This window comes from Bombina bombina, chromosome 1 (assembly GCF_027579735.1).
Source record: "Bombina bombina isolate aBomBom1 chromosome 1, aBomBom1.pri, whole genome shotgun sequence".
Classification (NCBI taxonomy): Eukaryota; Metazoa; Chordata; class Amphibia; order Anura; family Bombinatoridae; genus Bombina; species Bombina bombina.
In genome coordinates, this window is record NC_069499.1 from 572,236,070 (window position 1) to 572,253,841 (window position 17,772).

General features: G+C 40.3%; 1 protein-coding gene across 13 annotated transcripts in view; it reads right to left on the bottom strand.

Annotated features, from left to right (window-relative positions):
• The window catches only part of IKZF2 (IKAROS family zinc finger 2), a 294,492-nt gene that overhangs the window by 25,860 nt on the left and 250,860 nt on the right, over positions 1 to 17,772 (bottom strand). For all 13 annotated transcript variants that reach the window (XM_053698802.1, XM_053698797.1, XM_053698800.1 and 10 more), the window contains one exon: positions 7,628 to 7,795. In XM_053698802.1, coding sequence (XP_053554777.1) covers positions 7,628 to 7,795 — 168 coding nt within the window. The remainder of the gene's footprint in view (positions 1 to 7,627; positions 7,796 to 17,772) is intronic.

Below are 17,772 nucleotides of genomic sequence, written 5' to 3' on the forward strand. Positions count from 1 at the left end.
TATAAAAGTTATTAACCCCTAAACCACCGCCCCCCCACATCGCAAACACTATTTAAATATTATTAACCCCTAATATGCTGTCCGCCCACACTGTCGCTATAATAAACCTATTAATCCCTAAACCGCAAGCCCCCCACAACGAGATATACTAAAATAAACTATTAACCCCTAAACCGCAAGCCCCCACAACAAAATATACTAAAATAAACTATTAACCCCTAAACCTAACGACCCCCTAACTTTATATTAAAATTACAATTTCCCTATCTTAAATTAAATTAAAATTTACCTGTCAAATTAAATAAATTAATTTTAAACTATTAATTAAACTATTATAATTATTAAACGAAAATTAAACTAACTACCAATTCAATTAAACTAAACTACACATTAAAAAAAATCCTAACACTACTCTACTCTAAGATTACAAAAAGTATCTAATTACAAAAAAAAAACAACTAAATTACAAAAAAAAACCCCACTAAATTACGAAAAATAAGAAACAAATTATCAAAAATAAAAAAGAATTACACCTAATCTAATAGCCTCGGGTTAATAGTTTTATGTAGGCGGCGGCGATGTTGGGGACGACAGATTAGGGGTTAATAACATTATGTAGGGGGCGGCGATGTTGGGGGCGGCAGATTAGGGGTTAATAAAATTATGTAGGGGCTTCAGATTAGGGGTTAATAACTGCATGTAGGTGGCGGCGATGTTGGGAGTGGCAGATTAGGGGTGTTTAGACTTGGGGTTTTTGTTAGGGTGTTAGGTTTAAACATTAGTTTTATTTTCTCCATAGACATCAATGGGGCTGCGTTACGGAGCTTTTCATTCCGCAATCGCAGGTGTTAGACATTTTTTTGCCGGCTCTCCCCATTGATGTCTATGGGGAAATCGTGCACGTAACAGCAGCGCTTGATTTTGGTGCGGTATGGAGCTCAACGCAACCATATCGCCAGCACAAGCCTGCTTTTTTAAAACTTGTAACATCAGCGCTATAGGGAGGTGAAATAACGCCGCTTTTGTGGCGGTCGTTAAAATCCCTATAGCTTTCAAAACTCATAATCTAGCTGTAAATTAGCATCAGCTGTGAGGTGACAAACACAAAATAAAATTTTGACCTGCAAATTAGCCTCTATTAGGTTGTATTAATAACACCTCTTGTTTTTTTTGTGTAAAAATTGTGCTTTTTCTCACTCTCCCTAGAGGTCAAAATTTAAAATCTAGTTTTTTTAAAAAAAAATGATGCGAATTCCCTAAATAAGCTATTTAATTTGCAGCACTTCAGGTTCCAGGATATAGTTTTTGTCCCCTTTAGGCAGCGTGGGAGAAGCACAATTAAAAAACAAAACCAGAGGTATTTAATTTCCTTTTTAACCCATTAATAACTTTTGACAAAGACCAATTCTAAAGCCAAAACTTAATTGTCCTTATTTTTTCTTTCTATTTTTATTAATAACGCTTAAAGGGACACTGAACCTGAAATTTTTCTTTCGTGATCTAGACAGAGCATGACATTTTAAGCAACTTTCTAATTTACTCCTATTGTCAGATTTTCTTTATTCTCTTGGTATCTTTATATGAAATGCAAGAATGTAAGTTCAGATGCCGGCCCATTTTTGGTGAATGCTAATTGGTGGATAAATTCATCCACCAATAAAAAAAAGTGCTGTCCAGAGTCTGAACATAAAAAAAAGCTTAGATGCCTTCTTTTTCAAATAAAGATAGCAAGAGAATGAAGAAAAAATGATAATAGGAGTAACTTAGAAAGTTGCTTAAAATTGCATGCTCTATCTGAATCACGAAAGAAAAAATTTGGGTTCAGTGTCCCTTTAAATAAGAATACATATAAAGAAATTTAAAAAATATAATTTGTGGTGTATATTTGTAATAATTATAATCATGTTAAAAAGGAAGAAACTTTCTTATTGTAAAGAGATTCTAGAGTAGCAATACAAAATCCTACTAGGGAACCTATTGAACAAAAGCCATGTTTATTAATTCCTCTACACCCAGCACCCCATTTATTCTGTAGTATTAAAAAACATACATTATGCTTACCTAATAATTTCTCTTTTTCAGCTGCATTCATTACTTTTGGGAAATAAGAACCTGGCCACTAGGAGGAGGCAAAGACACCCCAGCCAAAGGCTTAAATACTCCTCCCACTCCCTCACCCCCCAGTCATTCTGCCGAGGAACAAGGAACAGTAGAAGAATATCAGGGGGAAAGGTGCCAGAAGAATAACAAGGACACCCCACATAAAACTACGGGTGGGGAGCTGTGGACTCTTTCCATCAGAAGAAAAGGAAATTATCAGGTAAGCATAATTTATGTTTTTCTTCTTAAATGGAAAGCGCCCACAGCTTTATTCATTACTTTTGGGAAAACAATACCCAAGCTATAGAGGACACTGAATGCCAAGACGGGAGTGTACAATAGGCGGCCCAAACTGAGGGCACCAGGCCTGAACCTCTACCCAATAAAAAAACCCGCTTCCTCCGAGACTGAGAAACCTTTAAGAGGAAAAGCCCGAAAGACACTGGCTCGCAGTCAGTCCAGAAGCCAAACTAGAGACCGCAAATGGACTCGACTGAGCCAACAGTCCTCCAGGAGACACCGTCGCCCAACAGACTGTCCCCCACCGCTCATCCTCCACAAATGAAGGAGACACCAGCCAAAACCCCCAAGGGGACAAGGCAAAGGAGAATCAAGAAAACCGAAAGGTCCCCTAATACAAAAAAGAACACCTCCAAGAGTGAGCCCAGCTCACAGAGACCCAAAGGGGCTCAAACAGGAAAAAGGAGGCCACGCCTATACCAAGTGAAATCCGGGATAAGACAGAAAAGACGTCTCTCCAACATCCTGCAAGCACGGAATGCAACTGAAGAGGCAAAGTTCTCCCAGTGTCTGACTATAGAATACCAAAGCATTTCCCATGAAAAATGTGTAATACACCCAGGAGTTGTGTAATACATCCCAAGTTTGAGAACACAGAGGCCATAACAGGACGACACAGAAGGTACTTGCGAGAAGAAAGAAGCAGTCAAGCAAGAAACAGACCGCAAAAGCAAACCCCAGACAGAGGGCACGCTCCAGGCAACCTAAGTCGTTGGACCTACACACAGGTCCCTAAAAAGTGGAACACAAAACCTCTATCGAAGCCCCCCGAGAAGGGGAGTATACCCTCTTCTGAAATCAATGGAGCAAGTTGAAAGGAAAATCTCTACCCTAGCAGAATGAGCTAAAAGGATAGACTCAACAAGGCTTACACATCCAGAGGAGACTGCGACTTGAACGCAGCGCCTTAGACCGCTCGGCCATCCTGACCTGCAGACCCACACCCAGCTGGACCAAACCAGCCTCAGGGATCCAAGACAGGGGAACAAAAGAATCCCGAAACAGGTACAGGAACGAGCGTAAGGATAGCACAGCTATCCCCACAGAGTACAAGTACAACCCGACTCTGAAAACAAACAACAAGGCCATAGACCTAAGGATCTATCAAAATAAAGTTGCAACAAGTCTGACTTGGAGACAGCAAGACCCCAGGGGGAACCAATCCCACCATTCCGCCTCCCATCCAGGAGAAGCCCCCAGCAAGGACTCTATCTCCAGAGGGAGGAGGGGAGGAGAATATCCCCTAAAGGAAAGGGATGATGTCGGAAGGACAACAACTGTCCTCAAGGCCCAAAATCAACGGGTAATGGGAGAGAAATTCCTAACACAGATGTCCTAGAAAAGGACCCCCCTACAAGTAGCTTGCCAAGCAGAGGCACAGCCAACCCATTCGCCTGCAGAGCAGGGAATCCACGAGAACACTGGCAAGTTGACCAGGGGAATGCAACCCTAAGGCGCACCAGAAATTGGACATCCAGAGCCAGCAGCGGGGTATGAACCAACAACCCTTGAGGCACAAGCCACACAGCTAACCACCAGATGGCATGGGCTATTCTGTGGCAAAGAGTAAAAAATACTCAGAAAACCTGGCCAACCCTGACCAGGTTAGGTAGATGGACCAAGGACATAGCCCAAGTTCCCACTAACGTTGAACACCCCGACCAGCCCAGAGATCCAAGACTCCAAAACCACCCAATACTAGGCCAGGAGAAAGGCCAAACGAAGCTTCAGCAACCAGAAGTCTCAGGGGGAAAAACAGGTCCGGGCACCTAATAGTTCAGGCAAACCTTACCCTAGAACTAAACCCCAGCTGGCCAAAAAGCCAGACACAAGGGATATGGATGCATATCCAGAGAATCTGGATAGCGAGAAGAACTTGAAAGCCTCGACCAAAGGAAGGAACCACCCATAGCTAAAGCCCAACACTCCAAGGAGCAAGGCTAGAAATCAGATGAAGATACTTCTCAGAGCCTCAGGACAACCAAGGGATACCTTGAGGTCCAAAAAAATCCTACTAGCAGGACTAGTCTCCCTATCACCTCTGCACAAGCAGAGGACACAAGGAAGAGAAAGGCCAAAAGCCTACCCAGCTCCGGAAAAACCAGAGCTAAAAATAGTCCCCGCAGGGAACAACCATCACCCGGAAACACAGATCCCTAAAAGGAGATCCAAAGCACCCGGTGAGACAATGGAAAAAAGCCCAAAGGTCTTTTGTAACTCAGACAGACATTACATGTCAAAGAGTAAGAGCATACACTATAAACAGCTTACACGTACACCTGCAAGGTGTCAAGAGCTGCAACTGGTTTCAAACTGCAAACCTTCCACATGCTAGACAGCTATCCTGTAAAAGCTGTTGGACCAAGCCCAAAAGGACAAATCCAGAGGCCTAAAAATGAAGGCCAAACCGCTCAACTGCGGTGAGAGACGCTAAGCCCTCCAACCCACATGGGGGAGGAAAACTCTAAGTTCTGATGAAATAGAGTGATGCAGCGGAAAAACTCCCCTGCCTGGCCATCTATGACTGAAGGCAATAAGGACTGAAACAATCCTTCCCGCCTCATGGACCCACAGGTCCTCTCGAATGCTTAGTTGAACATGAAAAACAATGATAACGTGAGAACTCGGTGCTTCTACCAAACCAGCCGAGCAGAACAGCGCCACGTGTCTGAACAGCCGCAAGACTGAACGAACCCGACAGGACCAGCCTGCACCTAGGGTCCTAACCAGCAAGCTGCATAAATTCTCCCTCATAGGGGAAAAACAGAAAACAGACATTTTTAACATATGACTAACATGCCCAAAACAACTTCCGAAGAAGTAATAAAGAGTATCAATCCCAGAAGGTTCCTGAAGGAAAATGAAAACAAATAGACATCTCATCGGATATAAATAAAATATAAGGCAACCCAAAGGTTAACGCCCAAAAAGGCACAGGCATACCCACAGGACCAGCCAAACAGAGCCCTATCTTTCAAAAACTTGGAAAGATCTCAAACAAATGACAATCAGGAGATTACTTCATCGCCACATGTCTAATGAGGTGCACCATTTGAATTAGCAGACTGAAAATCCCCGTATCTGGTAACGATAGGACCATTCAATAACTGAAAAATATGTCTGAGCAATACGCGAAGACGCGCAATCCTGTAACGAAAGGCACAACACTCAGGGACAGTTACACCCGCGGGGAACTGTAGAGGCCCTCCCCAAGGCGGAAGAACCGGGACAATAGGGCACGAGCACATTCTCAAAGAAACGTCTGGACTCTGCAGACGAACAATCGCCAACAATATGTGGAAGCGAAAACGTGCTGCAACCTCCGGGGGGGAACACGCCACCCTGCATGGAGGAAACAGACACTGGGTTACCAGAATGTGTAGAAGTATGAATTGGTAGGGTACTCGCCTCTCTGAGGACAAGACCTCCAGAGGCGGATGCCTCAGCAGTCCCTTGATTCCCCGAGCCCGAGGAACCAGGTGCTCTGAAATGGCATATGGAACAAAACTGGTTGACATGTGTCAACGAGGCCAATCCGGATTCATCACCAGACACCGAATCTGAATCTAAATCAAAATAGGCTCGGTATCAGAATCCTCCGTAACTGAATCTGAAACGAGCACAGTCTCAGAATCAGAATTCCCCATAACTGGATAGAGGAAATATCAATATGGACTAAAGTATGAAAACAAAAACGGCACCTGACACCCACAATGGCTGGGGCACTCACCACATCCTATGACCAGACCCCTGCGGACTAGAATATCTCCTTCGCCACACAGTCAGGAATGCGTAAATGGGGAACGGAACAGAACCACGCCCGAACACAAGGTGAACTGAATAGTCCAAAAAAGTGCGCCCAACCAAAAGGCAGCGTCACTTCCAAAGTCCTCAAAGTTCCAACCACGAGCCCATAAACATCACAGATAAGCAGATTGAATTACATAACAAACATGATTATAAACCCCCCTGTTCAATAACCCCCTCAGGAGATATTAACCCTCGATTCCAAGATACTAACAGAGACTCACTGAGACCCTTAAGTCATAAAGTTAGACCCGCAAAGGTGTGTAACCTCTCGGGAAAACATTCACATTACAGTACATTGACGATAAAGTAAAATTAAACGATCTTACCGGAATCTACGCCGTGGAACAGGAACACGGCCTTTCAAGTGTGACAAATAGTGGCATCGCCTCCGCCATGGACTTGAGAGAAGAAAGGAGGGAGCGGAGCAAAGTTCGACAACGCTGATTGCTTGAGGAGCTGTTAATATGAGTTGGGATGGTTTCGCAGAAAGACTCTCCCTGCATCTCCAGACTCTAACTAACCAAGCCCTCACTGAGAGACTGACAGGACTACTTAAAACTCCTGTCCCATGCCGAAGAGTACTACCCTCCATAAGAGACAAAAAACAAAAATTTTAAAATTCTGACACGTCTCTGCCAACTTCCTGGGACGAAAGGCAAAGAATGACTGGGGGATGAGGGGAGTGGGAGGAGTGTTTAAGCCTTTGGCTGGGGTGTCTTTGCCTCCTCCTGGTGGCCAGGTTCTTATTTCCCAAAAGTAATGAATGCAGCTGTGGACTCTTTCCATTTAAGAAGAAAACATATTAATAATAATGCAAACAAAAACTAATACAATCTCTTGAACAAACCCTGTTTAACTGGTTAGGACTGAAATAATGGAAATAACATAGTTGTATTTGATCCTCTATAGGAAAAAAATAGTTATTAAGGTGAGGGGGTAAAGCATTTGGGGTGTTTTATTCCCCCTCTCAGTGCCCCACACGTCACTAGTAGCACAGGACATAGAATCCATTCTACACTCACACCTATATTTTGTCATTTCTTGCAGCACCAAAATTGCCCACATTGCTTCAACATCTCCCCAGCACTTTATGTGGAGGATATCCAACCTGTGCCACATGATTAGCTAGAAATGGAGAATACAAGAAAGCAGATACATATTCACAGCTCCATGCACTTTAAGCTGTCAGAATTCTTCATCACATGTAAATTAGATAGAGACAGAGATGTTGGGGTCAATCACAATTCTTATGAAGTTTATCAAATTATTTTTCTACAAAATCCACCATTTAAATCTAGGGGGAATTTTTTTTAGATAAATCATTTGTCTGTGATTGGTGCCATTGCTTGATGAATAACATAGATAGGTGTACACACATGTTAAACCACATTAAATAATCTCCCTGATGGTGACTAACCAGAATGTGTCCTGAGATGACCGGTTAAGGCGTCTCTCCGACGACAGGCGTAGCTGCAGAAGGGACACTTGAAGGGTTTCTCCCCAGAGTGAAGCTTTATGTGACGCAGAAGATTCCCTTTCTGAGTAAATGAGGCTCCACATTGGTTACAGTGGAAGGGACGTTCACCTATCAGAGACAAAAGCAAGGACCTGAGAAGTTAGAATATTGGGCATTAGACTACCACCTTGCAGAGTATAGTAGCTGCTCAAAACATGCAGTCCCACCTGCTGTGAAGCCAGCTACTTGGGATCCAAGATTGACCCACTCATTTTTTTAAATATAAAACTATAAAACATCAGCTTCTGAATACTTTCTAAATCCTTCAAGAATATTAAAATCTATGCTCACTTCTAGGAACAATTACATTCACCAAAAATGTAATTGGCCTCTTAAAGCAACATGCAGGGGAGATTACACTTTTAAAAACATCTCTGAAAGAAAATAATATTTTTTTTGTCCAACATTATAACGCTATAAAAATGGCTATTAACCTCTTAGATGCTCTGAAAAACAGAAATGTATTCAATCATTGTCAACAAAGTCGTTAAAATGTAAGGGCTAGATTACAAGTGAAGCACAATCAATAGCACAGGTATGTTATTTTTGCGATTTGACTTGAGCTAAGAATAGTGCAAAATTAGGTATTGCAAGTGGATAGTAAAAATGATTAACCAGAGAATCCTTATGAGGCCCTATACTTTTATGGATAGTGCAGGGAGAGGTATTAGCACTTATATTACAAGTGGTGAGTTAAAGGGACATTGAACCCAATTTTTTTTTCATGATTCAGACAGAGCATGACATTTTAATCAACTTTCTAATTTACTCCTATTATCAATTTTTCTTCATTCTCTTGCTATCTTTATTTTAAAATCAGGAATGTAAATCTTATCAGCCAGCCCATTTTAGGTTCAGCACCATGGATAGCGCTTGCTTATTGGAGGCTTACATTTACCCACCAATAAGCAAGCATAACCCAGGTTCTTAACCAAAAATAGGCAGGCTCCTATGCATCACATTCCTGCTTTTTAAATAAAGATAGCAAGAGAACAAAGAAAAATTGATAATAGGAGTAAATTAGAAAGTTGCTTAAAATTGCATGCTCTATCTGAATCATGAAATAAATGTTTTGGGTTTAATGTCCCTTTAAGTGTTGCACTCAAGTGCAATACAAAATAGCACTTACAATTTTTGAGCTTTTGAAGACCTGATGCAAAATGTTAATGCTTGAAAATATGTTTAATAAAACATGAAATATATGTATAAAAAAGTATTTAACTTATATTTATACATATTAAAGGGACATTCCAGCAAAAATTGGAATCCACATGGATGCATTTCAGTTTTGAATTAAAGCATTTTTGTAATATACGTGTATAAGCAAAAATGCTTCTGATAAAAGCTAGAGTTGTTTCAAAAGTGTATTAAAGTATGCACTGTGCACCAGCATTTAAAACACAGCACTTACTCAGAGAGCCTAAGTTGCTTGTATCATCTGGTAACAACTCAATTTGTTAATTGCTAACATGGTGCTCTGAGCAGTTACAGTATTTAAAATGCTGGAGTATCTATCTGTGCTTCATATGCATGTGCACAGAAAAATGTTAGCACTAAAACAGTGATAACTTTTATTAAAAACATTTTTGCCAATACATGTATAATGCAAATATGTTTCTATTCAAATATATAATTTATCTATGTGCTTTTAAAATTTGACCAAAATATCCCTTTAAAGGGACACTCAAGTCAAAATGAAACTTTCATGATTCAGATAGAGCATACATTTTTAAACAACTTTCCAATTTACTTCCAGTAACAAAATATGCACAGTCTTTTTATATTTACACTTTTTAAGTCATCAGCTTCTACTGAGCATGTGCAAGAATTCATAGAATATACTTATATGCATTTGTGATTGGCTGATGGCTGTCACATGATACAGGGGGGAGTGGAAATAGACATAATTTAGAAATTTGTCAGAAATCTACTACTCATTTAAAGTTCAGAATAAGTGCTATTACATTTTCTTTTTATCACACATATGTTGATTATGCAAATCTACTTTATTTACTGGTCCTTTAAATGTAAACTAAAGGTTTATTATAAAAAAAACTGATTTAAAGGGATATGTTATATGACAAGGTGCTGGACAGCGAAGGTCTTAAAAAGTATATGTATGTGTATATTTCGATACAACACTCCTCAGATTCAACTCATAGCCACTGGAAGGAGGCAAAGATTCCCAAAACTCCAAGAGTAATCCCTCTCACCTCTCTGGTATGCAAGTCTTACATATAGCCAAGAAAGAAGTAGGAAGGTAGGAAAGGGCAAAGAAGGGAAGATGAGGTACAAACTAGAACTGCTGTTGAAAAAAAAAAAAATGGGCTGGTCTTGTTGACTCTCACCACCATGAAATAAATTAATTTATCAGGTAAGCATACATTTTGTTTTCTTTAAGATTAAGTGAGAATCCACAACCCATTTGGAACTAATACCCAAGCTGTGGAGTCCACAAGTAATTTGGGTGGGAATAGTTTTTTTTTTTGTTTTTTTTTTAAGAAAGGCACCTAAGTTCCAGTCACTGCTGCCTGGAGGACTTTCCTACCTTCTTTAGAAGAAGCAAAAACATCAAAGTGGTAAAATTTAGTTAAAAGGTATCTAAGGATGATTAAGTTGCTGCCTTGCAAATTTGTTCAAAATAAGCCTTATTTTTGAAAGCCTAAGAAGTAGAAACTGATCTAGTTGAATGGGCTGTAATGCCTTATGGGAGAGACTTTCCTGTCTCCAAGTAAGCCTTGTGAATCAAGAGTTTTAGCTAAGGAGCTAAAGTAATAGCTGTGGCCTTCTAGCCTTTGTGTGGACCTGACAAATGAATGAACAAATTAGAAGATAGTCTAAAAACCTTCATAGCCTGCAAATAGAATTTTAAGGCTCTCACTACATCTAATAGCTTTTCATTTGAATTCTTTGGATTAGGACAAAGAGAAGGAACTACAATTTCCCTGCTGATGTTATCACTTTTAGTAAAAAAAATAAAATAAAATTTAGTCCATAACATCACCTTATCTTGATGGAAAACCAGATAAGGAGGCTCGCAAGAAAAAGCAGACAATTCAGAAACTCTTCTGGCAGAAACAAAACCTTCCAAGACAGCTGAATGTGCAAAGCATGTATAGGTTCAAATGGAGACATGTGCAAAACCCTTAAAACCAAATTAAGGTTCCAAGAGAGAGAAATTAGTTTTTACCTGAGGAAAGCCTGAACAAAACTTTGAATGTCAGGAAGCTTAGCAATTTTCTTGTTGTATAAAACCGAAAAGGCCAGACAATTGACCCTTTAAAGAACTAGCAAATAAACCTTAATATAAACCTTCGTGTAAAAATTGAAGAATCCTAGGAATCATGAAAAAATGCCAATTAAAATCTTGTTTTTCACACCAGGAAAGAAAAACTTTCCATACTTTATGATACATTTTCCTCATAACAGGTTTTCGGGCCTGGATCAAAGTATTTACAACAGCATCAGAAAAACCTTGCTCTTTAAAATTAAGCATTCAATCTCCAAGCCGTCAAATTGAGAGATAAGAAATCCTGATGATAAAATGGACCTTGGGACAGAAGGTCGTGACATAGAAGAAGAGACCATAGTGGAAAGCTGGATATCTGTACTAGGTCTGCAAACCAAGTTCTGTGTGATCAAGCTGGAGTAATCAGAATTACTGATGAGAACTCCTGCTTAATTCGAGCTATCACTCTTGGAAGCAGAACGGTTGGTAGAAAGATGTATGTAAGACAAAAATACTGGGGAAATACCAGAGCATCTACAAACTCCGCCTGAGGATCCCTAAATCTTGCAAAGTGTCTGGGAAGCTTGCTGTTCAAACAAGAAGCCACCTGATCTATCTCTGGCAGAGACCTCCTTCATCACTAGGGAACTGCGTGTTCCTTCTTGATGATTGATTTAAGCCACAGCTGTGATGTTGTCAAATAGAAAGTGCAGCTAAATCTCTTCTTTCAGGAGAGGCCAGCTCTGAGAAGACCTGAAGATTGCACTGAGTTTATAATATGTTTATTGGTAACCTCCCGAGGAGACCAAACTCCCTGTACTCTCCTGGAACCCAATACTACACCCCAACCTGAGAGACTTGCATCTGTTTTGATAATTGTCCAAATTGGATGAACAAAAGCCCCTAGAAAAATGGATTGGTGATCTGTCCACCATGATAGAGATAATCTTGTTAGAGGATCCTTTGGAAAACTTGATTGTAATCCCTGCACAATTACCCTAGCATGGAAAGTTAAAGCAACCTCATATGGCAAGGAGCAAATGTAATGATATCTGATGCTGAAATCAGCAGACCTAACACTTCCATACAAGGGTTGGAAATTGACTGTAATTTTAAATAAGCTGCCAGTAGCTTTGATCTCCTCTTATCTGTCAAAGAAAGTCTCACTAAGATTGAGTCTATAATGACTCCAAGGAAAGAAAGCCTGGTTTGCGGAATCAGAGAGCTCTTTGGAACAGTGATTTTTCAACCGTGTTTGAAAAGGAACAACAATAGATTTTTGGTGTGAGATATTGCTAAAGATAAAGATAGAGCCTATACCAAGATATCTTCCATTAACTTTAACATTTAACATTCTAACTGGAGCCACCAAAATGCCTTGAGCTCTGATTACAGAAAAGAGTTTTCCGCAAACCTTTGTAAAAATTCTGGGAGCTGTAGCCAGACCAGAGAGCCACAAACGTAAAGTGTTTGTCTATTAAAGCAAATCTGAGAAACTAATAATGCTCCCTGTGAATAGAGATATGAAGGTAGGCATCCTTCAAGTATATGGTGGACATCTATTCAGGGCCGTCTTTAATATTGACTGGACCATGGGCAAACATTTACTTGTGCCTCCCACCCCATGCAATTTCGCTCTAAATAGATTTAGGGCTGGTTAAATAGATTTAGGGCAACCAACAGGAGCAAAGCAAGGTAAAGACTGAGGAGAAGGCATGGAGGTGGAGACAAATATAAGTTTACTGACTGGAACAGAACTACTACTATGGAAAACTGTAAAATCTGAGAGAGAGAGAAAAAAACTATAAAAATAATCCTTACCTTAATGTGTGAAGTATCAGCATGACACTATACATCAGCCACAGAAGCATGTCACTTCCCTCTCACCCTGCACTAGACGATGCTGCATGGGGGAGGGGCGTGTGTGCACTCACTTATTCTTCCCACTGACACCTTTCTACAAAGCACTGTTCCCCTAACAAACTTTAGTTAGTTGATCTGAGGGCCACAGCAGAAAGAGCAGGGCTAAGGGGACAAGCAGACTGGATGCTTTCTGTCCAAGACTGCATAGATACAGTGTGAGACAAGTCGCACAGCCTCAAGACTGAAGACAGCAGTGTCTACAGCTGCACAGATGTTCAAATCCTCACGTGCCTTCCGCTCCAGCTTTCTGCTGCATGCGCCTATAGTCAGCCCTACCCTGAACAATCCCCACCACGAGAGCAGTTACCTGGTAACAGTGGTAACCCCAGCAGGACCTTTTCAGATGCAGTGGGATTGGCTGGATGCCGAGTTAGGTCTTAACATTCAGTGCTGCACAGTGCACACCTAAAACAGCACATGGCACTAGCTTGGCATTTCTCACAAATAAATATAAGCAGAGAACTTTTGACTGTGACAGTATAAGGACTGACTGTGTGTGTTAGGACTGACATCAGCAGTCTAGCATGAACCCAAAAAAAAAAATTATTTTTTTTTAGGATTGTTGGGCTCCAACACAAAGACTGGGCCCTGGGCAGCTGCCCCTTTTTCCCTGTGTTAAAGACGGCCCTGCATCTATTGAGATTGTTGAAAAAGAGGAAGCAGAGTCCTCAATCTAGACTGTAAGTTTCCACAGGAAAAGGGCCCTCCATTACACCTGTATTTGTTTGTCAAATATTGTCTTGTCTCTTCCAAGTTTTGTATCATTGTTTATTTTAAAATTAATTTGACCCATGGACAGAGCTGCAGAATATGTTGGTGCTTTATAAATAAAGTATAATAATAATACTACTAATAAAATAGTCCAAATTATTTCGATTTTGAAAGTAGGCACCCTGAGAAACTTGTTTAAGGTTTTCAAATTCAGAATAGGGCTAAATGTTCCCTCTTTTTTTGGAACTATAAATATCTTTGAATAAAAACCCTGGCTGTGTTCCAACATAGGTAATGGGACTATTACTCCCATGAGTTCTAGATCCTGAACACACTGAAAAAAGGCTTGTGCCTTTAATGGATTATTTGTAATGCTAGAAAGAAGAAACCTTCCTCAGAGAGGGCGTGACCTGAAGCCTATTCTGTATCCTTGGGAAACAATGTTCAAATGTTGAATAGACTGCACCCAGACCCTCTGAAAAAGGAGTAATATGTCCCGTACCAGAAGAGGATCTGGATAGGGGGCCGCATCTTCATGCTGACTTTGTAGAAGAAGAGGGCTTATTTGATTGTTTGAACTTGTTCTAAATGGCAAATAGACGTCTGGGAAGATCTGGAATAATTGTTTTTCTGTGAAGAGGAGTATGTTTGGTTCCTAGATTGACGAAAGAAACAAAAATTATTTTTTCCCCTTAGACTTCTTGACCTGAGGGAGAAAAGGTACCTTACCTCCTGTCACAGTGGAAATGTTTGCGTCTAAACCAGGCCCAAACTAAATTTTTCCTTGAAAAGGAAGAGATAAAAGTCTGATTTTTAAAACCATGATTTCAGAAACAAAGCTCTTCTGGTCAAAACTCTTAACACCATATTTTTGTAGATAATCCTGATTATGTCAAAATAGCATCACAAATTAAAGCATTAGCTGACCTAATAAGATTCAAACAATGTTGAAAATCATATTCTGTAGAGTCATTTGAAGTCTAATCAGATAGACTGTCACACCAAAGAGTAGAAGCAATGCTGACAGCTGGTGTGAATAAGAAGCCTGCTTGTTGAAAAAGCCTTTCTGTAAAAAGCCTCTAATTTTTATTCCATAGAGTCCTTAAATGAAATACTATCTTCTAGGGGAATAGTTGTGCACTTTACCAAGGTGGAAATGGCACCGGCCACCTTTATTTCCCATACTCTAAACTAGCAGACGATAACGGAAACATCCTTTTAAATTTTGAGGCTGGGTTGTAAGGAATATTAGGCCTTGACCACTCTTTGGTAATAATTTCTGTAAGTGCTTTAGAAACTGGAAAAACCTCATGGGCTTTAGCAGCAGGTGTAAAAATTAGATCAAATTGTTCAATGGACTTTTCCTCAGATAGTTTAGGGTTCTGAACCCCTAAAGTTAATAAAACCTACTTTAGTAAAGTACAAAGGTGTTCAAGTTTGAACATAAAAGAGGAAGAATATGAGTTCTGCTCAGTGACTGAATCCTCATCATCGGAAATATAGTCACCTATAGAAGACAGATCTGAGGTGTCAGAATCTGAATCCTTAAGAGGCTCTTTAGCTGGTCTAACTTCAAGTAATTTATAATGTGAAAGTAAATCTATAGTAGATCTTTTTTGCTTATCTGGAGAGGCATAGCCGACAAAAAAATTTTTAAAAATTGAAAGCACACAATCTATAAAAAAAATCTGAAGAAAATCCCTGTACATAGCAAACAGAGGGAGGACAGACTCCTTTAGTACAGCATTAGACTGGTTAGAATGCATTAGGTGATCCATAAAAGAATTGCAAAGCTGAGCTGGTGGTGAAACAGGCACAAGCTTGCAAAAACAAAATGAAAATTAAAAATCTGTGGATCTCCCCTTGAAAGGATCTAAACTTATAGAATTGGGGAAAGTTTCAGTATGCAGAGTCTGGGATGTAACTCTTGGATTGTTTTGCAATTTCTCTGAGCATTGCACGGTCCGACCTTGGGGTGAATTTGCTGGGACCTCCACTCCTGGGAAGATTGACAACTGCCTTGAATGTTTTCCACTTGTGAATATTTCTCACTGTAGAATGATGGACTTTAAATTGTTTGAAAATGGCCTTATAACCCTTCCCAGATTGATAGGCAGCAACAATTGCTTCTATAAGATCATTGCTGATGTCTTCCCTCCTTGGCATTGTGTTAACACACACCTGAATGATCCAGACCAGCAAACTGCTAAAATTTTGGCTTTTATAGAGGTGGTCACACTTGCTGATGATCAATTAATCAAGGGCATTTGATTAGCAGCCCCTGACTGCTATTTAGCCTCTTAATTCCTATGGAAGCAGTAAGGGCGTACTTAGTTTTTCCCACATGGCTTCTACATTTTAGCTTTATGTTTTTTAAATAAATCATGACACTGTGTAATATGTCATGTGTTGTTGTTCATCTGAGGTTGTATTTAACTACTTTTAAGATCTGCTAAGGACCAGTTGATTGTATTATGTTCTGATATGTAAAACCATATAATTTAAAGAGGGTGTACTTTCTTTTTCGCATGACTGTAGGTAGCTGAATTAACAACACCCCCTGCTCTTTGAATAAAGGTAATCTTACCCCTCAATACCTAATGTAGCAAAAATAAAACTGCAGAAGCCCAGTGACAACCGCTTACCGCAGTGAAGTAAATCTTCAGCAGTGGCATGCAGGAAACAAATGGCGGGGTATAATACGATCTGAAAATAAATTAAACATTGTGCTGCCAGACATGCTCTGTGAAAAGCTCAAAAGTAGAAGTATGAATCGGGCTCTGTTGAGCTGGCAGCGAGACTCAGTAGCGAGCAGGGTAAAAAGAAATGCACAATTGGAGCCGAGGTGCACTATGCGAGTGGTCAAAAGGAAGGAGCTTGCCTCTGTAGCTATAGTGCTAAGTAAATAAAGGAATAATAGTAAAATTACAAAAATATTATTGTAAAGAAATGAAAAATAAATGCTAGCTTTCAATATGAAGAGGTTCCCCAGAATATAGTTATCTCCCAAAACAATTAAAGATGCCTCTATATTGTCTAGTATAGGAATGTTGTGTAATCGGTCTCATAATTGTCCCCTGCCTATAATGTAATGTGTATAACTGTATCTGCTAATAGCCTGTAGGCTATGTGAGTGCAAAATGTGATCTTTATTTACCTGAACTGCATCCACTCTACTGCGCTTACCCACTGCAAGAAGTCACAGTTTCAGGTAAAGGACCCTTCCAGTGCTGTGTACGTCACAGCAGAGGAACTATGTGTGAAGTATATCGACAACCCAACAGGAGAAGGCTTAGGGATAGATCCCAGCAACATCTGTTGCAGGCTTGTGACTAGCTCCTTCACTGGGAGTAATTTTGTCACTATACTCCAATCTTCCCTCTTTCTTTCAGTACCAGCTCTCTGAGGGGAAAACTAGCTTCAAATTGGTCTGAGGACCCCTCTCAACGAAGAAACATAATTTATGCTTACCAGATAAATTCCTTTCCTTCCTGACAGGGAGAGTCCACAACTTCATTCCTTACTGTTGGGAAATACAACACCTGGCCACCAGGAGGAGGCAAAGACATCCCAGCCAAAGGCTTAAATATCCCTCCCACTTCTCCTATCCACCAGTAATTCTGCCGAGGGAACAAGGAAAAGTAGGAGAAACATCAGGGTATAAAGGTGCCAGAAGAAATAATATAAAAAATGGACCTGCCTGCCAGGAAGGAAAGGAATTTATCTGGTAAGCATAAATTATGTTTTCCTTCCATAAGGCAGGGAGAGTCCACAACTTCAATCCTTACTGTTGGGAAAACTATACCCAAGCTCCAGAGGACACTGAATGAATAACGGGAGGGAACAGAAAAAAGAGGCGGACCCTAGTCGGAGGGCACCACATTCTGCAAAACTTTTCTCCCGAAAGCTGCTTCAGCTGAAGCAAACACATAAAACTTATAAAATTTAGAAAAAGTGTGTAAGGAGGAACAGGTAGCCGCCAAAATCTGATCCATTGAGCCATTATCCTCTCAGGAGGCTGTCATCCCGCTGTCTCATAAGCTAAGCAGATGACACTCCTCAACCAGAAGGATAGGGAAGTCGTAGTAGCCTTCTGCCCCTTACACTTCCCCGTATAGATGACAAACAAAGAGGAAGATTGTCTAAATTCCTTAGTAGCCTGAAGATAGAACTTCAAGGCATG